The 23379-nt window shown below is 49.0% G+C and overlaps 1 protein-coding gene across 1 annotated transcript in view; it reads left to right on the top strand.

The window, feature by feature from the left end:
- Nucleotides 1-14097, top strand: part of LOC135874551 (interleukin-1 beta-like) — a 40579-nt gene extending 26482 nt beyond the window's left edge. The window contains exons 5-6 of the mRNA XM_065399425.1: nucleotides 12637-12788; nucleotides 13888-14097. Coding sequence (XP_065255497.1) covers nucleotides 12637-12788; nucleotides 13888-14097 — 362 coding nt within the window. The remainder of the gene's footprint in view (nucleotides 1-12636; nucleotides 12789-13887) is intronic.
- Nucleotides 14098-23379: the final 9282 nt, after the last annotated feature.

The following is a 23379-nucleotide window of genomic DNA, read 5'->3' as shown; positions in this document are numbered from 1 at the left end:
ACTCCTTTTTGGCTTTTCTTATTACATTTTTTACACTTAATTTGGCAGTGTTTATGCTTCTTTCTATTTACCTCACTAAGATTTGACTTCCACTTTTGAAAAGATGTCTTTTTATCTCTCACTGCTTCTTTTACATGGTTGTTAAGCCACGGTGGCTCTTTTTTAATTCTTTTACTGTGTTTTTTAATTTGGGGTATACATTTAAGTTGGGCCTCTATTATGGTGTCTTTGAAAAGTGTCCATGCAGCTTGCAGGGATTTCACTCTAGTCACTGTACCTTTTAATTTCTTTTTAACTAACCTCCCCATTTTTGCATAGTTCCCCTTTCTGAAATTAAATGCCACAGTGTTGGGCTGTTGAGGTGTTCTTCCCACCACAGGAATGTTAAATGTTAGTATGTTATGGTTACTATTTCCAAGCAGTCCTGTTATACTTACCTCTTGGACCAGATCCTGTGCTCCACTCAGGACTAAATCAAGAATTGCCTCTCCCCTTGTGGGTTCCTGTACCAGCTGCTCCAAGAAGCAGTCATTTAACATATCGAGAAATTTTGTCTCTGCATTTCATCCTGAGGTGACATGTACCCAGTCAATATGGGGATAATTGAAATCCCCCACTATTATTGAGTTCTTTATTTTGATAGCCTCTCTAATCTCCCTTAGCATTTCATCGTCACTATCACTGTCCTGGTCAGGTGGTCGATAATAGATCCCTACTGTTATATTCTTATTAGAGCATGGAATTATTATCCATAGAGATTCTATGGAACATGTGGCTTCATTTAAGATTTTTACTTCATTTGATTCTACATTTTCTTTCACATATAGTGCCACCCCCCCCCCCCCCAACCCCCTGCACGACCTGTTCTGTCCTTCCGATATATTTTGTACACCGGAATGATTGTGTCCCATCGATTGTCCCCACTCCACCAGGTTTCTGTGATGCCTATTATATCAATATCCTCCTTTATCACAAGGCACTCTAGTTCACCCATCTTATTATTTAGACTTCTAGCATTTGTGTAAAAGCACTTTAAAAACTTGTCACTGTTTATTTGTCTGCCCTTTTCTGATGTGTCCGATTCTTTTTTATGTGAATGTTTCTCATCTGGTCTGACCCCTGCATTATCCTCTTCTATCCTCTGCTCCTGACTAAAACTTACAGATTCTCTATCATCAGACTCTCCCCTAAGAGAAGTCTCTGTCCGATCCACATGCTCCTCTGCAGCAATCGGCTTTCCCCCATCTCTTAGTTTAAAAACTGCCCTGCAACCTTTTTAATGTTTAGTGCCAGCAGTCTGGTTCCACTTTGGTTGAGGTGGAGCCCATCTCTCCTGTATAGGCCCCCCCCATCCCCAAAAGTTTCCCCAGTTCCGAATAAATCTAAACACCTCCTCTCTACACCATCGTCTCATCCACGCATTGAGACTCTGAAGCACTGCCTGCCTACCTGGCCCTGCGCGTGGAACTGGAAGCATTCTGAGACTGGATTTCAGTCTCTTTCCTAGCAGCCTAAATTTGGCCTCCAGGACGTCTCTCCTACCCTTCCCTATGTCATTGGTACCTACATGTACCATGACCACCGGCTCCTCCCCAGCACTACACATAAGTCTATCTAGATGCCTTGAGAGATCCGCAACCTTTGCATCAGGCAGGCAAGTCACTATATGGTTCTCCCGGTCATCACAAACCCAGCTATCTATGTTTCTAATGATCAAATCTCCCATTACTAACACCTGCCTTTTCCTAATGACTGGAGTTCCCTCCCCCGGAGAGGTAACCTCAGTGCCAGAGGATACCCCAACATCATCTGGAAGGAGGGTCCCAACTATGGGAAGGTTTCCCTCTGCTCCCGTTGACTGCTATCCTTCCCTGAGCCTTTCATCCTTCTTAACAGCACAGGGGCTGTCTGACCGGAGGTGGGACAAATCTACAGTGTCCCGGAAAGCCTCATCAACATACCTCTCTGCCTCCTTTAGCTCCTCCAGTTCCGCCACCCTGGCCTCCAAAGCCCACACGCGGTCTCTGAGGGCCAGGAGCTCCTTGCACCAAATGCACACATACGCCACCCGCCCACAGGGCAGGTAATCATACATGCTACACTAAGTGCAATAAACTGGATAGCCCCCACTCTGCTGCTGGGCTTCTGCCTGCATTCTCTCCCACAGCTGCCTAGGTTACTGACAGGGTTTTTGTTTAAATCAAGAAGTTTTGCTTATTGTTTAGTTTAAAAGTTTTAAAGAATGGCAAGTGTACCTCGCCCCCTTCCCAACTCCCTCTCAAAACTCCCTGTTAGCGGCCCCTGGTCGCTTGCTCACGGCTTTATAAAGCCCTGGCCTTCCTGATAGCCCCGCCCCCGACTAAGGCTCAGCCAATGAACAACAGCTTCTAGATTTCAAACCTTGTTTAGAAGCTCAGCTTATCCAATCCATACTTCTTTAACTTGTTGGCAAGAATACTGTGGGAGACCGTATCAAAAGCTTTGCTAAAGTCAAGATATATCACATCCACCGATTTCTCCATATCCACAGAGCCAATTATCTCATCATAGAAGGCAATCAGGTTGGTCAGGCATGACTTGCCCTGGGTGAATCCATGTTAACTGTTCCTGATCACCTTCCTCTCCTCCAAGTGCTTCAAAATGGATTCTTTGAGGACCTGCTCCATGATTTTGCCGGGGACTGACGTGAGGCTGACCGGTCTGTGGTTCCCCGGGTTCTCTTTCTTCCCTTTTAAAAATATGTGCGCTATATTTGTCTTTTTCCAATCATTCCCCGATTGCCACGAATTTTCAGTGAGAATGGCCAATGGCTCTGCAATCACATCAGCCAACTCCCTCAGCACCCTCAGATGCATTAGATCCGGCCCCATGGACTTGTGCATGTCCAGCTTTTCTAAATAGTCCTTAACCTGTTCTTTCACCACTGAGGGCTGCTCACCTCTTCCTCATACTGTGTTGCCCATGCAGCAGTCTGGGAGCTGACCTTGTCTGTGAAAACCGAGACAAAAAAAACATTGAGTACTTCAGCTTTTTCCACATCAGCTGTCACTAGGTTCCCTCCCTCATTCAGTAAGGGGCCCACACTTTCCCTGACCACCTTCTTGTTGCTAACATACCTAAGAACATAAGAACATAAGAAAGGCCGTACTGGGTCAGACCAAAGGTCCATCTAGCCCAGTATCTGTCTACCGACAGTGGCCAATGCCAGGTGCCCCAGAGGGAGTGAACCTAACAGGCAATGATCAAGTGATCTCTCTCCTGCCATCCATCTCCATCCTCTGACGAACAGAGGCTAGGGACACCATTCTTACCCATCCTGGCTAATAGCCATTTATGGACTTAGCCACCATGAATTTATCCAGTCCCCTTTTAAACATTGTTATAGTCCTAGCCTTCACAACCTCCTCAGGTAAGGAGTTCCACAAGTTGACTGTGCGCTGCGTGAAGAAGAACTTCCTTTTATTTGTTTTAAACCTGCTGCCTATTAATTTCTTTTGGTGACCCCTAGTTCTTGTATTATGGGAATAAGTAAATAACTTTTCCTTATCCACTTTCTCAACATCACTCATGATTTTATATACCTCTATCATGTCCCCCCTTAGTCTTCTCTTTTCCAAACTGAAGAGTCCTAGCCTCTTTAATCTTTCCTCATATGGGACCCTCTCTAAACCCTTAATCATTTTAGTTGCTCTTTTCTGAACCTTTTCTAGTGCTAGAATATCTTTTTTGAGGTGAGGAGACCACATCTGTACACAGTATTCGAGATGTGGGCGAACCATGGATTTATATAAGGGCAATAATATATTCTCAGTCTTATTCTCTATCCCCTTTTTAATGATTCCTAACATCCTGTTTGCTTTTTTGACCGCCTCTGCACACTGCGTGGACATCTTTAGAGAACTATCCACGATGACACCAAGATCTTTTTCCTGACTCGTTGTAGCTAAATTAGCCCCCATCATGTTGTATGTATAGTTGGGGTTATTTTTTCCAATGTGCATTACTTTACATTTATCCACATTAAATTTCATTTGCCATTTTGTTGCCCAATCACTTAGTTTTGTGAGATCTTTTTGAAGTTCTTCACAATCTGCTTTGGTCTTAACTATCTTGAGTAGTTTAGTATCATCTGCAAACTTTGCCACCTCACTGTTTACCCCTTTCTCCAGATCATTTATGAATAAATTGAATAGGATAGGTCCTAGGACTGACCCTTGGGGAACACCACTAGTTACCCCTCTCCATTCTGAGAATTTACCATTATTTCCTACCCTTTGTTCCCTGTCCTTTAACCAGTTCTCAATCCATGAAAGGACCTTCCCTTTTATCCCATGACAGCTTAATTTACGTAAGAGCCTTTGGTGAGGGACCTTGTCAAAGGCTTTCTGGAAATCTAAGTACACTATGTCCACCGGATCCCCCTTGTCCACATGTTTGTTGACCCCTTCAAAGAACTCTAATAGATTAGTAAGACACGATTTCCCTTTACAGAAACCTGTAGAAACCCTTCTCGTTACCCTTCAGATCTCTTGCTAGCTGCAACTGCAATCATGCCCTGGCCCTCCTGATTACACCCCTGCATGCTCAAGCAATATTTTTATACTCCTCCCTAGTCATCTGTCCTAATTTCCACTTCTTGTAAGCTTCCTCTTTGAGTTTAAGCTCACCAAAGATTTCACTGTTAAGCCAAGCTGGTCGCCTTCCATATTTGCTATTCTTTCTGCACATCGGGATGGTTTGTTCCTGCGCCCTCAATAATTCTTCTTTAAAATACAGCCAGCTCTCCTGGACTCCTTTCCCCCTCATATTAGCCTCCCAGGGGATCGTTGCCCATCAGTTCCCTAAGGGAGTCTAAATCTGCTTTTCTGAAGTCCAGGGTCTGGATTTTGCTACTTTCCTTTCTTCCTTTTGTCAGGATCCTGAACTCAACCATCTCATGGTCACTGCTGCCTAGGTTGCCACCCACTTCTACTTCCCCTACCAATTCTTTCTTGTTTGTAAGCAGCAGGTCAAGAGGAGCACGGCCCCTAGTTGGTTCCTCCAGCACTCTCCAAAAACTTCCTGGATTGTCTGTGCACTGCTGTATTACTCTCCCAGCAGATGTCAGGGTGACTGAAGTCCCCCATTAGAAACAGGGCCTGTGATCTGGAAACTTCAGTTAGTTATCCGAAGTTTACCTCATCCTTCTGATCTGGTAGTCTATAGCACATGCCCACCACGACATCACCCTTGTTGCTCTTGCCTCTAAACCTAACTCAAAGACTCTCAACTGGCTTTTCTCCAGTTTCATACCGGAGCTCTGAGCAATCATACCGCTCTCTTACATACAATGCAACTCCTCCACCTTTCCTCCCCTGCCTGTCCTTCCTGAACAGTTTATACCCATCCGTGACAGTGCTCCAGTCATGTGAACTGCCCCACCAAGTTTCTGTTATTCCAATCACATCATAGTTCCTTCACTGTGCCAGGACTTCCAATTCTTCCTGCTTGTTTCCCAGGCTTCTTGCATTCATGTACATGCACCTCAGATAACTAGTCGATTGCCCTGCTTTCTCAGTATGAATCAGGAGGCTTCCCGTCCTGTACCCTCCTCCTTGTGTTTCCTCCCAGTATCCCTCTTCCCCACTTACCTCAGGGTCACCATCACCCGGCGAACCTAGTTTAAAGCCCTCCTCACTAGCTCTTCCTTCTCTTTGTTAGGTGGATCCCACAATCACTTTATAAGGATGAACATGGGGTGCAGGGTGTTCCCACGAGGTACAGAACATCACAGACCCTGCTTCCTGAAATTGACATGGCTGCCTGGCTCCCAGCGGGAGCGAGTGCAGGGATGGGGAGGGAAGAGGGCGGGAGCCCAGGAGCCTGTAGGTCAGCCAGGCTCCTGGCAGGGAGCTGCCAGTGGAGCTGAGAGACCATGCTCTCAGCTCCCCACACTGCCCCTCTTCAGCTGGTGGAAGAGCTCCTGGTGAGGACGCACACCCCTGACCCAAGGAGGGTAGTGTGCTGGCTGTAAATCAACCTAATATAGGTCAACTTAAGTTTCTAATATAGACATGCCCTAAGCTGCCTTACACCGACCTAACTGTGTAATGCAGCCCAGTCTTTTCTCTCTTTCCCCCCCATTTTTTCTCTTCCTTCTGGCATGATGACTCATGGTTATTCAGCGTGAAATAACTGCTTTCTCAGTTTTCCAAGACTGAGGGAATGTTTTCACTAGCAACGTTAAAGCGCTGCCGCGGCAGCGCATGGGTGTGTAGTCGCAAGACTAGCCAGCTCTCTCCCAGCACTGTAAAAAAAACACCCACAGGAGGGGAGTTGCTCCCAGCGCTGGTGCATGGTCTACACTGGCACTTTACAGTGCTGAAACTTGCAGCGCTCAGGGGGGTGTTTTTTCACCCCCCTGAGTGAGAAAGTTGCAGCGATGTAAAGTGGCAGTGTAGACAAGGCCTGGGGACTACAGGCCAGTCAGCCTCACCTCAGTCCCTGGAAAAATCATGGAGCAGGTCCTCAAGGAATCAATTCTGAAGCACTTAGAGGAGAGGAAAGTGATCAGGAACAGTCAGCATGGATTCACCAAGGGCAAGTCATGCCTGACTAACCTAATTGCCTTCTATGATGAGATAACTGGCTCTGTGGATGAGGGGAAAGCAGTGGACGTGTTATTCCTTGACTTTAGCAAAGCTTTTGATACGGTCTCCCACAGTATTCTTGCCGGCAAATTAAAGAAGTATGGGCTGGATGAATAGACTATAAGGTGGATAGAAAGCTGGCTAGATCGTCGGGCTCAACAGGTAGTGATCAATGGCTCCATGTCTAGTTGGCAGCCAGTATCAAGCGGAGTGTCCCAAGGGTCGGTCCTGCGGCCGGTTTTGTTCAATATCTTCATTAATGATCTGGAGGATGGCGTGGACTGCACTCTCAGCAAGTTTTCAGATGACACTAAAGTGGGAGGAGTGGTAGATACGCTGGAGGGTAGGGATAGGATACAGAGGGACCTAGACAAATTAGAGGATTGGTCCAAAAGAAACCTGATGAGGTTCAACAAGGACAAGTGCAGAGTCCTGCACTTAGGATGGAAGAATCCCATGCACTGCTACAGACTAGGGACCGAATGGCTAGGCAGCAGTGCTGCTGAAAAGGACCTAGGGGTTACAGTGGACGAGAAGCTGGATATGAGTCGACAGTGTGCCCTTGTTGCCAAGAAGGCTAACGGCATTTTGGGCTGTATAAGTAGGGGCATTGCCAGCAGATTGAGGGACGTGATCATTCCCCTCTATTCGACATTGGTGAGGCCTCATCTGGAGTACTGTGTCCAGTTTTGGGTCCCACACTACAAGAAGGATGTGGAAAAATTGGAAAGAGTCCAGCAGAGGGCAACAAAAATGATTAGGGGGCTGGAGCACATGACTTATGAGGAGAGGCTGAAGGAACTGGGATTGTTTAGTCTGCAGAAGAGAAGAATGAGGAGGCATTTGATAGCTGCTTTCCACTACCTGAAAGGGGGTTCCAAAGAGGATGGATCTAGACTGTTCTCAGTGGTACCAGATGACAGAACAAGGAGTAATGGTCTCAAGTTGCAGTGGGGGAGGTTTAGGTTGGATATTAGGAAAAACTTTTTCACTAGGAGGGTGGTGAAGCACTGGAATGGGTTCCCTAGAGAGGTGGTGGAATCTCCTTCCTTAGAGGTTTTTAAGGTCAGGCTTGACAAAGCCCTGGCTGGGATGATTTAGTTGGGAATTGGTCCTGCTTTGAGCAGGTGGTTGCACTAGATGACCTCCTGAGGTCCCTTCCAACTCTGATATTCTATGATTCTATGATTTTCTTTTCGGCTTCAATGACTTTCCATTGACTTTAATGGCCCACCATTGTGTCTTCCTGGCTGGACAATGGATGGGTACTTGATATTGGTTTTGTGTAAACAACTAGCCTGGGGGGTGCCCTGCCAGGAGCGGCGCCAGGGTTTTTGCCGCTCTAGGCGGCAGCACTCCTCCTCTGAGCATTCGGCGGCGGGGGTCCTTCCGCTCCGTGTCTTCGGGGCACTTCGGCGACGGGTCCCGGAGCGAGTGAAGGACCCACCGCTGAATTTCCACTGAAGACCTGGAGCGGAAGGACCCCCCGCCACTGAATTTCCGCCGAGGATGGCAAAATGCCACCCCCCAAATCCTGCCGCCCTAGGCGACCGCCTAGGGTGGCCTAGTGGAAGCGCTGGCCCTGTGCCCTGCCCTGCTTGCTTGCTTCACTGCATGTGGTGAGGTGATGCTGTAGCTGCACCACAGTTACATTCACAGCCATAACCTGGCTATAGATCTCTTAATGACCACCAAGTTAGGAACATTACAGGCTTTCATAAAAGATCTTGCTTGACATATATTTACACACAATGTCATTGCACACAACCAGTTGATTCAATTGCTTATTCTTTGGGGTTCAGCCCTCTTGTTCTCCCCTTGGGGTATGTGACGAGGTGTACATACCCCATGCTGGACCAGAAGGGGTTAAAGGGCAATACTGGGCCCAGAGCATGGGCCGACTGGAGAGGAAACATACAAGGGCGCAACTTAGCTCAGAAGGGGGAGGCTGGGGAGGAAGATGGACCTACTCTGAGGGTACCAAAGAAGCCACCCATGAGAAAGACAACTGTGTGCTGAGCCCATTGGGGCTGAAGCTTTAGTTATCTTTCCTTTTCTTTTGCTATCCTATATTGGACTTGGAGGTGTGGGGGAGATGGAAGTGACCCAGTCAGGCAGCTCCGAGGGCACTCCAGAGTTCTGGACATTGTTGTCTCTCATGGGGCCCTGGGAGTGGGAGGGCCCAGGCTCCCCTGCCAACTGCATTTGGTGCTGGAGGGGCATAAATCTCATTTCTACCCCCGCCAAGAAAGGAGAGGGTGAGGATGTTGAAAACCCTGAGGTGAAGCCACATCCATAGTAAGGAACTGGACTGAAACCCCTTCCTGCTGGGAGGTTTGAGACTGGAAACTGGGTGCACTACCCACTAGGCCACCTGGTCTTCTGGGGACTCTGTTACATCTGGTGGAGAATGCAGGCACACTAGGCACTGATGGTAGGCCAGAGAAAGAGGGAGATAAAAACCAAAAACCAGAGGTGGATTTTGAGAAACTGCTGAAGTGGGTTTTCCTGAACCATCAGCAGCAGGTGGCCCAGCAGCGGGAGGAGCAGCTGATTAAGGAAATGGTAGAAGCACAGCAGCGGCTCATCCAGCAGATGGCGACTCTCCTACAGCCATGGAGTCTAACCATGGGAGAGGGAGCTGCTGTCCCAATACCAGCCATCCCAGTAAAGCTGACAACAATGGGTCCCGTAGACAACCCAGAGGCATTCCTTGCCACATTCGAGAGAGTTGCCATCATAGCCCGATGCCTCAAGGGAAATTGGGCCAACCTATTGGCCTACTACTTGACAGCATGTTGGGCCAGGCAGCATACTGGGGCCTCAGTGCGGCAGCTGCACAGGACTACACTCATGTCAAGGCAGCCATCCTAGGCACCCTTAACATCTCACCTGAAACCTACCAGTAGCAGTTCTGCAGCGAGAAATTCCCAGCCAAAGCCTGACCCCGGACTGTCGCCCATAATCTGAAGGATGTTGGCTGGCGCTGGCTCCAGCCCAAGGGATGCCTAGGGGTTCAGGTAGCAGGGAAGAGCGTCATGGAGCAGTTCACCCAAGTTCAGTGGCCCCATTTCGAACTGGTAGAGGAGGGGGCATATCGGGTATTGAAAGATCCCAAGTCGGGGGAGGTAAGAATGCAGCTCTGAGGGCCAAGGAAGTTTCAAAGAGGGGTGCTTCAACTGGCCATGCAGCACCATGTGGGGGTCATTGGGGTGGCAGAAGACTCGTAACAGAGTGACCATGAGGTTCTACTGGCTGGGCGTCCATCCAGAGGTGTGGGACTATTATGCATCATTCCATGAGTGCCAGTGGATGGGTCAGAAAAAGGTTCCCCCCAGTACCACTACCCATTGTAGGGTACCCTCTGATCTGGGGGGCCCATTAGAGAAGTCTGCAGTGGAGCACAAATATAGCCTTGTAATTTTAGACTATGCTACCAGCTACCCTGAGGCCATTCCCATTCCCAGCAATAGTGGCTGTCAATGCTAATGAACTCACAGAAGTATTTGCCCAAGTGGGGCTCCCCAGAGAAATACTAAGAGAGCAAGGGAGAACTTCACCTCCGAATTGATGAAGGAGCAATGCAAGATATTGGCATAGAAAGTACGCTTATTAAGGTTGCGGATGATACCAAACTGGGAGGGATTGCAACTGCTTTGGAGGATAGGGTCATAATTCAAAATGATCTGGACAAATTGAAGAAATGGTCTGAGGTAAACAGGATGAAGTTTAACAAAGACAAATGCAAAGTGCTCCACTTAGGAAGGAACAATCAGTTTCACACATACAGAATGGGAAGAGACTGTCTAGGAAGGAGTACGGCAGAAAGGGATCTAGGGGTTATAGTGGACCACAAGCTAAATATGAGTCAACAGTGTGATGCTGTTGCAAAAAAAGCAAACATGATTCTGGGATGTATTAACAGGTGTGTTGTGAGCAAGACACGAGAAGTCATTCTTCCGCTCTACTCTGTGCTGGTTAGGCCTCAGCTGGAGTATTGTGTCCAGTTCTGGGCACTGCATTTCAAGAAAGATGTGGAGAAATTGGAGATGGACCAGAGAAGAGCAACAAGAATGATTAAAGGTCTTGTTTAGAATGAAGGAAGGCTGAAAGAATTGGGTTTGTTTAGTTTGGAAAAGAGAAGATGGAGAGGGGACATGATAGCAGTTTTCAGGTATCTAAAAGGGTGTCATAAGGAGGAGGGAGAAAACTTGTTCTCCTTAGCCTCTAAGGATAGAACAAGAAGCAATGGACTTAAACTGCAGCAAGGGAGGTCTAGGTTGGACATTAGGAAAAAGTTCCTAACTGTCAGGGTGGTTAAACACTGGAATAAATTGCCTAGGGAGGTTGTGGAATCTCCATCTCTGGAGATATTTAAGAGTAGGTTAGATAAATGTCTATCAGGGATGGTCTAGACAGTATTTGGTCCTGCCATGAGGGCAGGGGACTGGACTCGATGACCTCTCGAGGTCCCTTCCAGTCCTAGAATCTATTAATCTATGATGTGCCGGGTCTCAAAGCCGGGCCTGGGAGGCCCAGACAGCTGCTGCATCCTGGCCTCCACCCAGAGTCCACTGAACCCATGTGGGCCAAGGAGCTAATAGGGCTATAAGCTCAGCCAAGACTCCACCCATGGGAGCCCTGATTGGAGGCTCGGCTGGCTCCACCATGTGGTCCAACCATGCTAAGCCAGAAGGAAGCACAGGAAGCTTGTCTGAGAAACAAGGTGGTTTCCTGTTGTGGCTACATTGGACACTGCTTGTGCCTGTCTCCTGCACTGCTCCTGGTTCCTACCTTTGCTCTTGCCTTATGTCAACCTAACTGTGTAGTGTAGACCAGGCCTTAGGTTGACCTAATTATGTCAGTGTCTACACTACAGCCTTGATCCCGCCGACGTAAGTGCCCTACTACACCGACATAATAACTCCACCTCCATGAGAGGCGTAGGGCTTATGTCGGTGTCGTTAGGGCGACGCAGTGTCTGTGTAGACACTGTGTTCCTTACATGGGCTCCGAGCCGTGAAATTGACAAGAAAGCCCTGCTCCTGGCTCCCCAGCCAGGCTGCTGCACACTCAATCCTCACCTATCCTCCAGTTCCTGCCCTCACACCTTGCCTCCAATCCTCGGTGACCAGTCCTGGCTCTGGCCTCTGACTTCTGACCCTTGACTCTGACATTTGGTATCTGACCCCGGCTCTGACCCTCAACTTCGATGTCCAGTTCTGACTCAGGCTTGACCCCCTGGTTCTGATAACTGGCAGTTGACTCTGGTGCCCTTGGCTTTATTCCCCAGCCTGTGTGGCTGCTCTGCCCACCGAACCTGACTCCTGCTCTGACTACTAGGCCAGACAGCCTATATCCCAGTCCATAACAACCTGGTGCTCAGACACCTCCTGGTTGCTGCACAGCTGCACTCTGATCAGCTTCTATCTGAGCAGCAGTCTCCTGTGGGAAAGTAAGGTCTGGCTGGACAAGGGTCATTCACAGCCCTGATTAATCTTCAGAGTAGGTCCATCCTGTGTACTGAATGAGGCAAGACTCCTGTGGAAAAAATAGTATGTGATCAGGTAATTAAAGCCTATCATAAGGGATATGGGCACAGGGGTCGAATTAAGATTGCAACAGGCATTCTGGCATTTCCTACCTTTGGAGTGCTTGACTTTGCCACCTCTAATGTTCTTTTAATGTCATTTTCTGCACGTAATTATTAAGATCTGATTTTCCAACCCCTATTTCTTGGGAGTATTTTGTCTTCAGGCACAGTCCCACTGAAGTGGATGGCATTACTCAGGTGAGTAAAAGTGCACAACTGAATCTCTGATGTGCAGTTATTTTTAAAAGAGCCATCAGTGTCACCGATAAAGTGATATGGCAGCTATTGTGCATGGATTTCAGGTTCCTCACTCACTATTTATAAGTGATGGTGCTTCCCAGATCTTCACAGACAGACGGGCTGCCTTTTTTATTGTAATTGAGTCTGGATTTCTTCTTGCTTTTCTCTTCCTAGTGAAATTAAAGCTGGATTTATATCGCTCACCACACATCTCCCCAAAGCGCATCAGTCCTGTTGCTATGAACATTGTGGAAAGCAACGCTGCGGAAAACAATCTGTATCTGTGCTGTGTGAAGGATAAAGGCAGCCCTGTGCTGCAGCTGGAGGTGAGTGGGATTAGCAGACCTTTAGCATCATCACAAACCCCACAGCGACTGAAATTCAATCCACATCTCTGGTTTTTATTGATACCTTTACATGGGAGTCACTGTTTTCCCTCCGATACAGTTTATGATTACTATTATCATTTAGTGCTGTTACAGTAGCGCCTTGATTCTTCATTCGAGATCAAGGCCGTGTTGTGGTAGGCACTATGCAGTCACGTAATAAGAAGGTTCCTTCCTCAAAGATTTTATCATCTAAATACAGAAGACAAAGAGTGGAAGGAGAAGCAGAGATAAGAAGTGACTTGCCCAGGAACCCAGGTCTCCTGAATCCCAGTCTCTTGTGCCCTTGGGGTATGTCTATACTGCAGCTGGCAGCGAGCCTCCTTGTGTGGGTAGACAGACTTGCCCAAGCAGGGCTTGAGCTACTCCGCTAAAAAAGAGAGCTCGGGCCTCCAAACCCAGCTGCCCCCCTGGTTCTGAGCCCAGGTGGCTAGCCCAAGTCTCTGAGGTGCTGCCATGTTCATACAGTTATTTTTAAAGTGGTAGTTTGAGCAGAGCTAGTGCAAGCCTGTCTACCGTACTGGTGGGCTTGCTCCCAGCTGCAATGAAAACGTATCGTTAGTGATCAAGGATTAAAACTGCAGCCATGCTTTTGCAGCTTCCATGTAGTTATTGTCTACCATTGGGTCTGATCCCTCTTACATTGAAATCCCATTCAATAGGAGCAGGAATAGGTTCCTTGTTTGGTGGACAGTCTTTCTCAGGTGTATGAAACACCTGTGGTGTCCGTGCCAGATTCTCCTGTCTATGTGCACCAGGTGTTTTCAGTACACTCAGAGGGCCAGCATTTCACACCCACTTTTCACTGGTGTAAATGACAGCCCAAAGTGGAAGGCAGGGGAGAGTCAAGCTCAGTGCTTCCTTGGAGCAAATTCTGCTCAGGGATAGATACCCACATAACAGTTGCACAGGCACAAGTGAGAGTGGACACTAGCTCTGTGTCCTAAGTAGAAGCCCCTTCTCATACTCATCCCATTGCAGGATGAAAGCCTTCCAAAGAGCATCCCTGTTTCTAACTGGGCTCTCTTATTTCTCACAGAAGGTGAAGGGGCCTATGAAAGACATCAGGACCGGGGATAAGGAGCGTTTCATCTTTTTCAAGACCAGTTCTGGTTCCACTTGCAGCTTTGAATCAGCTGCCCATCCAGGCTGGTTCCTCAGCACCTCAAAACTGAACGACAAATCCGTCAGGATGGTGAATCAAACCGGAGAGCGGGACATCACTGATTTTTATTTGGTTGAAATCTAATCCCTAGCCAGCAGTTACTGGTTTAGAACTAAATGCTTGTATGTACTACATACAGTAGGAGCATAACTATTTATGGGATCTCAGCAATTCCATATTAATTCACTTTTATTAATTCTGTTTTTAAAATTAATTTATTAATTAAATTATTAATTTAAATTAATGAATTGAATTGTACTATATGTATCTTGTGAACTTTGTAACCAATACTTGTAATCTCTCATAACTCAAGCCTGACCCCAGATGTACAGTACCTTCCCTCTTAACTTGTGTAAATTTGATTTTAAACATTAGCATTAATTCCATATTAATTCAGTTTTATTTATTATTATTATTATTATTACGGTAGCATCTAGAGGCACCAGCCACAATGGGATGTCTCATTACTTTAGGCACTATACATATAGTTTTATTCCCTGATCATTTATAGGGACACTGTTAGATCAACTCCTGCCTCTAATATTGTTAGGTTTTCTGGGTTTTTAAATATTTTTTTACAAAATATCAACAGAAAAAAAAATTTTCTTTTAAAATTCCAGTGGAAACAGGTTTTTTGGGAGGGTACTTATAAGCAAATAAACCAGCTCCTGCAGTATTTGCAACCAGCACTGGTGTCTAGGGAATTGAAAACCTGAAGATGCAATTGGCTTGAAACTGATTTGTTACTAATGTGTAACTGACTAGTCTTTTCTTATTATCTGAACTGAAATGCAAAGAAAAAGTAAATAGCATGAATAGGAAGTCGGACTCTTACAGTTTCTTGCAGTTTGAGTAATCTAAGGTAGTGATATATTTATTACAAAACTGTCAATCCCAACAGTATGTGGGTTATAAAGTAGCCATGTTATGTTGTAGAAATTAAGTTATAGTAATTATAACTATTAGTAATTATAACTATAATTATAAGTAATTATATTATTATTTATTATTGTTTCTTTATTTTTTTATAAAGTTGGTATTTAAAAATTGTTAATTCCTTTTGTTCATTTTGGACTTGAATGTGGGGAGGTTGACCATATGCAATTCTTGCTGAAAATCCTTAGTGACTGAATTCTGGGTTTCCAGGTGCTTTCCTATGAGAGGTGGTTTTTCTTTAGGCCCTGGAGAAGGGCAATGAAGTAAACTCTAGCCCAGGGGTTCTCAACCTTTTTCCTTTCTGAGGCCTCCCCTCCCCACCCCCCAACATGCTATAAAAACTCCCCAGCCACAACAATTGTTTTTCTGCATATAAAAGCCAGGGCTGGCATTAGGGGGAAGCAAGCAGGGCAACTGCATGGGGCCCCCACACCACGGGGGGCCCCGCAAAGCTAAGGTGCTTTGGCTTCAGCCCCGGATGCTGAGGTCAGGGCAGCGTGGACTTTCTGCCCTGCGCCCCAATGAGTCTAATGCCAGCCCTGTTTGGCAGACCCCCTGAAACCTGCTCGTGGACCCACAGGAGGCCTCGGACCCCTGGTTGAGAACTGCTGCTTTAGCCCACCCAAAGGTTACAGAGGCTTAAAGAAAAGTCCCCAAATCATGAGAGTTGTGATAAAATTGCGAGAGGCCTGGTCTACACTAAAAAGTCAGGTCGACCCAGCTATATCACTCAGGGGTGTGAAAAATCCACATGCGAGTGACGTAGTTAAGCCAATTTAACCCCAGGTGTAGACAGCATTCTTCTGTCACCCAAGCTACTGCCTCTCGGGGGATGGGGGGCGATTAACTACACCGACTGGAAGGGATCTAGATAGGCCATGTCTACATGGAAGCACTACAGCACTGCGGCGGTGCCACTGTTGCGTTTTAAGTGTACAGAAGCCCAGAGTCGGCAGCACTGCTGTTATCTGTATGCAGTGGTGCCTGGACATCCTAATCAGGATAATTGTACTAAGAGAGGGACTGGCATTGCCCCAGCAAGCTCCCAGGCTGTGTGTGTGTGAATCTGTTTTTTCTCTTCAGTGTGATTTGGTGGCTGACAGCCATGGGCGGCGGGTGAACCCCCGCTTTGGGGAGACCCGCTGGCCCCGCCCTTTCCACCCATGGCCCCGTCCCCCGCACGCTGGAGCCCCAAACAACCCCTCCCCCCGTAAAAGAAAAAAGACCCGAGAAGCCCCGGCCCACCCTGACCCACTGCGTTCCCCACCAGCACCAGACTGAGATGCCGGCCCCAGCACCGCCAAAGTTTGGCTGGCCCTAGCACCCGGCCGAACCGCCAGCCCCACAAGCACTGGGCCAAGCCGAGCCAGGCCAGGCCAAACCAGCAGCCTCACCGAGCGCCGGGCTGGCCCCAGTGCAGGGCCGAGCCGCCAGCCCCCCAGAGCACCAGGGTGGCCCCAGTGCCGCCAGAGTCGGGCTGGCCCCAACGCCCGGCCAAGTCAGCAGCCTCCCCAAGCTCCGGGACGAGCCGCAACCCCCACGAGCGCTGGGACAAGCCGGGCCAGGCCAGGCCAAGCCGGCAGCCTCCCTGAGCGCCAGGCTGGCCCCAGTGCCGGGCCGAGCCACCAGCACACACCCCCCGACGGTCCTCCGACCCGCGAGAGTCAGGCTGGGCCAAGAGCCGCTGGCAGCCTCCCCAAGCACCAGCTCCTCCCGACCCTGAAGGCCACCTACCTCTGCCGAGCTGCCAGCCCCAGTAGCGCCCGACCAAGCCTCCTCACTCCACCGGCCGCTGGCTCTCTGCGTTGCTCCTCACTCCCTCGTCCCAAGGAGGAGCAGCAGAGACCTTGGGGGTGGGGGTGGAGAGGAGGAGGCGGTGGGGGTCTCGGAGAAGGGGGGGCCACTGCGGCCCAGTTGTCCTGCGGCAAGTCAGCGGCAGCGCCAGGGAAGGCAAAGCCTGGCCTATTTTACCCGCCCCCCCATGCTGACAGCATCCTCTGGAAAGGTTGTTTAGTGACCGTCTTGGTTGGCTCTGTTATCCCCAAAGGCCTCGTTAGCCGTCTGCATGGAGTGCGGCCCGTTAACAGGTTTGTCACTGGACATTATGGAGTTTGATCAAGGGTGTGGTGGTTATTTCATGGGGATCTAGCTGTTGAAGAGAGCTGTGTGCCAGGCCAGTCTCCTTCGCCTCTGTGTAATGAGTAGGGTTGCCAGGCGTCCAGTTTTCGACTGGAACGCCCGGTCTGAAAGGGAACCTGGTGGCTCCAATCGGCACTGCCAAACAGACCGTTAAAAGTCCGGTCTGTGGTGCAGCGGGGGCCCAGGCCTAAGGCAGGCTCCCTAATTGCCCTAGTTCCTGGAGGTGGCTGCCAGTTCCTTGCGGCCGCTAGGTGCATGGGTGACCAGGGAGGCGCGTGCTGCCCTCGCCTGCAAGCACCGCTCCCTAGGGACAGCAGGGACCAGGCAGCCACTTCCTGGGAGCTGTCGTAAGCACCGCCGGGACCCCACACCCCGTCCTGCACCCCAATCCCCTGCCCCAGCCTGGAGTCCCCTCCCACACCCAAACTCCCTCCCGAAGCCCACACCCCCCAACACCCTGCCCCAGCCCTGAGTACCGTCCTGCACCCCAACCCCCCTCATCCCCAGCCCCACCCTGGAGCCCTCTTACACACCCTGAACGCGTCATTTCTGGCCCCACCCAGAGCCCACACCCCCAGCTGGAGCCCTCCTCCCATGCCCCAACCCCCTGCCCCACCCCAGAGCCCCCTCCTGCACCCCAAACCCCTCATCCCTGGCCCCACCCCAGAGTCCACACCCCCAGCCAGAGCCCTCCCTCCCTCCCACACTTTGAACCCCTCAGCCCCAACCCGGAGCCCCCTCGTGCACCCCAAACCCTTCATCCCCGGCCCCACCCCAGAGCCTGCACCCCAGCCGGACCCCTCACCCCCCCCCCCACCCCAACACCCTTGTGACGTTATTGATATAATCTGGGACCATATAGATCATTGTTGCAACCAAGGTCCTGTAGTGGCACACAAATCTTGTATAAAGGGGGTCAAATGGGGTGTCTAAGACAAGGTTATGGTTTACTGGTCATGATTATGCTGTCTATATGTGTGTATCAGTTTTGTAGTTGAAGTTATGAATATTGGCTCTATACTGTCTGTATGGCAAATTTATGCTATGCTTCTGGGTGACATCCCAGACAAGCTGGGATTAGCTCTGCCTAGCCTGCTTGATGGCCCATTAAGGACCATCAGCTATACAATGGACTCATTGAGAGAAGGCAAATATGCCTTGAGACTCAGCAAAGTATGCAGGAACTTGCCCATGTGACTCCAGACTCCATTTTGCTGTAATTTTCCACAGTAAGAACAAAGGTGTTCTTACACCTGGAAAAGACTATATAAGGCTGATGCCTCATCTCCATCTTGTCTTCAATCCTGCTTCTTACCTCTGGAAGGACTTTGCTACAAGCTGAAGCTTTGAACAAAGGACTGAGGACCCATCCCAGCGGGCGATGTATTCCAGAGACTTGATTTGAACCTGCAGTTTATTCTATCGCTGCTGCAAGCCTGAACCAAGAACTTTGCCATTACTGTATGTAATTGATTCCATTTAACCAATTCTAACTCTCATCTCTGTCTTTTTCCTTTTATGAATAAACCTTTAGATTTTAGATTCTAAAGGATTGGCAACAGCGTGATTTGTGGGTAAGATCTGATTTGTATATTGACCTGGGTCTGGGGCTTGGTCCTTTGGGATCAGGAGAACCTTTTTCTTTTACTGGGGGTCTTGGTTTTCATAACCATTTGTCCCCATAACGAGTGGCACTGGTGGTGATACTGGGAAACTGGAGTGTCTAAGGGAATTGCTTGTGAGACTTGTGGTAAGCCAGTGGGGAGAGACCGAAGTCCTCTTAGTCTGGCTGGTTTGGTTTGCCTTAGAGGTGGAAAAAACCCCAGCCTTGGGCTGTAATTGCCCTGTTTGAGCAATTTGTCCTGAGTTGGCACTCTCAGTTGGGTTCCGCCAGAACCGCATTGTCACAACCCTGTCCCAGCCTGGAGCCCCCTCCTACACCCCAAACCCCTCATCACCGGCCCCACCCCAGAGCCTGCACCCCAGCCAGAGCCCTCACCCCCCCACACCCCAACATCCTGTCCCAGCCCGGAGCCCCCTCCTACACCCCAAACCCCTCATCCCCAGCCCCACCCCAGAGCCCGCAGCCCTCATCCCCCTGCACCCCAACCCCCTGCCCCACCCTGGAGCCCGCACCCGCAGCCCAAACCCCTCACCCCAAACCCCTCATGAATGGGGGAGGCAACCTAGTGACAGATGATGTGGAAAAAGCTGAAATACTCAATGCTTTCTTAGCCTCGGCATTCACAGACAAGGTCAGCTCCCACACTGCTGTCCTGGGCAACACAATATGGGGAGGAGGTGAGCAGCCCTCAGTGGTGAAAGAACAGGTTAAGAACTATTTAGAAAAGCTGGACATGCCCAAGTCCGTGGGTCCAAATCTAATGCATCTGAGGGTGCTAAGGGAGTTGGCTGATGTGATTGCAAAGCCATTGGCCATTATCATTGAAAATTCGTGGTGATCGGGGGATGATTGGAAAAAGACAAATATAGTGCACATATTTAAAAAAGGGAAGAAAGAGATCCCAGGGAACTATAGACCGGTCAGCCTCATGTCAGTCCCCAGCAAAATCATGGAGCAGGTCCTCAAGGAAACCATTTTGAAGCACTTGGAGGAGAGGAAGGTGATCAGGAACAGTCAACATAGATTCACCAAGGGCAAGTCATGCCTGACCAACCTGATTGCCTTCTATGATGAGATAACTGGCTCTGTGAATATGGGGAAAGCAGTGGACAGGGCCCTCCTTACCCATACACAAACTACGCAGCTGCGTGCTGCTCCAGTGGCCAGCCCAATCCCCTGGCCAGCTGAGCCGGCCAGGAAAGCTACCTCTGCGACCACTCCACCCCTTCCCCATAGCCCCCACCCCTGCCCCACCTCTTTCCACCCCTGCTCCGCCCTCACCCCGCCCCCACTCCACCCCTTCCCCTGAGCTACATCCCAGGAGACTGCAGCAGGGGTTGGGCACGCCCTGCAATCACCGAGCGGCAGGAAGTGGAGCGACCCGGCCCCAACCCCCTCTGCTCCGCTGGCTCGTACTGGGGGGTGGTTTCCCCCTTGCCCCCCAAGCCCCAAGCCTGCTCTTGCCCCCCACAGACCTTCGGCACAGACCTTCCCCCCCCCCCACAGAGACCTGAGGCCAGCCCCCCTTGCGTAGGGCACCACAATGCCTAGGGACAGCCCTGGCAGTGGACATGATATATCTTGACTTTAGCAAAGCTTTTGATACGGTCTCCCACAGTATTTTTGCCAGCAAGTTAAAAAAGTGTGGGCTGGATGAATGGACTTTAAGGTAGATAGAAAGCTGGCTAGTTTGTTGGGCTCAATGGATAGTGATCAACGGCTTGATGTCTAGTTGACAACCAGTATCAAGCAGAGTGCCCCAGGGGTCGGTCCTGGGGCCGGTTTTGTTCAACATCTTTATTAATGATCTGGATGATGGGATGGATTGCACCCTCAGCAAGTTTGCAGATGACACTAAGCTTGGGGAAGAGGTAGATATGTGGCTCTGGGAAGAAGGATAAAGGAGTTTAGGGTGCAAGTGGTGGTCTCGTCCATCCTCCCTGTGTAAAGAAAAGGTCCAGGTAGAGACCATCAAATTGTGGAGGTCAACGAATGGCTACGCAGGTGGTGTCGGAGAGAAGGCTTTGGATTCTTTGACCATGGGATGGTGTTCCAAGAAGAAGGAGTGCTAGGCAGAGACGGGTGTTGTACTTAAAGTACTGCACTGGATCTTTTCAGGGGGAATAAGGCAAAGCGCCACATTTATTGGTAATACATGTATCAATCAACAATATATGATATATATTACACTCATGAACTCACACACACACAAACACACTCTGTCTTGTTGTTGTTACCAATTAGTTGCTCCCCTTAACTTCACTGGCCAGGTGAGTTAGATGGGGGAGGGGTGGAGCCGGACTTCTGCCGATCCGGATCTATGCTCCCGTGTTGACAAGACAAGACCCGGGGTCCTCTGCAAGACACCTCACATTTATAGCAGCTTCCCTCTCATGCAAATCTGTACCAGATTCAAAATCTGTATCTGTGTCCATTGGTCCTTTGTGCTGCTTCCTTCTGGGTGCTGTCCCAATGCTGTTCAAAGAGGGTGTTTTCAAAAGAAGGTGCTCGCTTCTAACTCCCAAGGCCCTCAATATGTCTGCTCTTCTTTAGTGAGCCCACTTGACAAGTTTTATTGTTTTGGGGTCTGGCTTCCATCCCCTCTCCAACTGTTGCAACTGTCTGGAGGTGCTTGCCTTCCACGCCTTGCTCATTCACACCTCGTTCATTCAACAGGGACAGATTAAAAAGGGTGGGGGGAGAGATTTTATTCTACTCCTAGCAAAAAGACATTTTTTTAACATTATACCAAGTCTCAATACAAAGTTTTCTATATAAGGATCTGGTACAAAGTTGTATGAAAATAGAGGCATAATACAAAGTAATATGAAAGTTATGTGAAGATGCTTAATGCAGAGATTTTTCTACACGGACTCCACCTAACGAAGAGAGGGAAAAGCATCTTCGCAAGCAGGCTGGCTAACCTAGTGAGGAGGGCTTTAAACTAGGTTCACTGGGGGAAGGAGACCAAAGCCCTAAGGTAGGGTGACCAGATGTCCCAATTTTATAGGGACAGTCCCGATTTTTGGGTCTTTTTCTTATATAGGCTCCTATTACCCCCCACCCCCGTCCCCATTTTTCACATTTGCTGTCTGGTCACCCTACCCTAAGGTAAGTGGGGAAGTGGGATACCGGGAGGAAGTACGAGCAGGAGAGCACAAGAGGGGAGGACTCCTGCCTCATACTAAGAAAGCAGGACGATCAGCGACTTATCTTAAGTGCCTATACACAAATGCAAGAAGCCTGGGAAACAAGCAGGGAGAACTGGAAGTCCTGGCACAGTCAAGGAATTATGATGTGATTGGAATAACAGAGACTTGGTGGGATAACTCACATGACTGGAGCACTGTCATGGATGGATATAAACTGTTCAGGAAGGATAGGCAGGGCAGAAAAGGTGGGGGAGTTGCATTGTATGTACGAGAGCAGTATGGCTGCTCAGAGCTCCAGTATGAAACTGCAGAAATACCTAAGAGTCTCTGGATTAAGTATTAGAAGTGTGAGCAACAAGGGTGATGGGAGTCTACTATAGACCACCAGACCAGGGGGATGAGGTGGACAAGGCTTTCTTCAGGCAACTAACAGAAGTTACTAGATCACAGGCCCTGGTTCTCATGGGGCACTTCAATCACCCTGATATCTGCTGGGAGAGCAATACAGAGAATCCAGGAAGTTTTTGGAACGTGTAGGGGACAATTTCCTGGTGCAAGTGCTGGAGGAACCAACTAGGGGCAGAGCTCTTCTTGACCTGCTGCTCACAAACAGAGAAGAATTAATAGGGGAAGCAAACGTGGATGGGAACCTGGGAGGTAGTGACCATGAGATGGTTGAGTTCAGGATCCTGACACAAGGAAGAAAGGAGAGTAGCAGAATACAGACCCGGGATTCAGAAAAGCAGACTTTGACTCCCTCAAGGAACTGATGGGCAGAATGCCCTGGGAGAATAACATGAGGGGGAAAGGAGTCCAGGAGAGCTGGCTGTATTTTAAAGAATCTTTATTGAGGTTGCAGGAACAAATGTGTAGAAAGAATAGTAAATATGGCAGGCGACCAGTTTGGCTTAACAGTGAAAACCTTGCTGATCTTAAACACAAAAAAGAAGCTTACAAGAAGTGGAAGCTTGGACAAATGACCAGGAAGAAGTATAAAAATATTGCTCAGGCATGCAGGAGTGAAATCACGAAGGCCAAATCACACTTGGAGTTGCAGGTAGCAAGGGATGTTAAGAGTAACAAGAAGGGTTTCTACAGATATGTTAGCAACAAAAAGAAGGTCAGGGAAAGTGTGGGTCCCTTACTGAATGTGGGAGGCAAACTAGTGACAGAGAATATGGAAAAAGCTAATGTACTTAATGCTTTTTTTGCCTCTGTCTTCATGAACAAGGTCAGCTCCCAGACTACTGCACTGGGCAGCACAGTAGGGGGAGGAGGTGACCAGCCCTCTGTGGAGAAAGAAGTGGTTCGGGACTATTTTGAAAAGCTGAACGAGCACAAGTCCATGGGGCCGGATGCACTGCATCTGAGGGTGCTAAAGGGGTTGGCGGATGGGATTGCAGAGCCATTGGCCATTATCATTGAAAACTCATGGCAATCAGGGGAAGTCCTGGATGACTGGAAAAAGTATAATGTAGTGCCCATCTTTAAAAAAGGGAAGAAGGAGGATCCAGG

The sequence above is a fragment of the Emys orbicularis genome, chromosome 2, assembly GCF_028017835.1.
Source record: "Emys orbicularis isolate rEmyOrb1 chromosome 2, rEmyOrb1.hap1, whole genome shotgun sequence".
Taxonomy (NCBI): domain Eukaryota; kingdom Metazoa; phylum Chordata; order Testudines; family Emydidae; genus Emys; species Emys orbicularis.
This window is presented reverse-complemented; position numbering and strand designations above follow the sequence as displayed.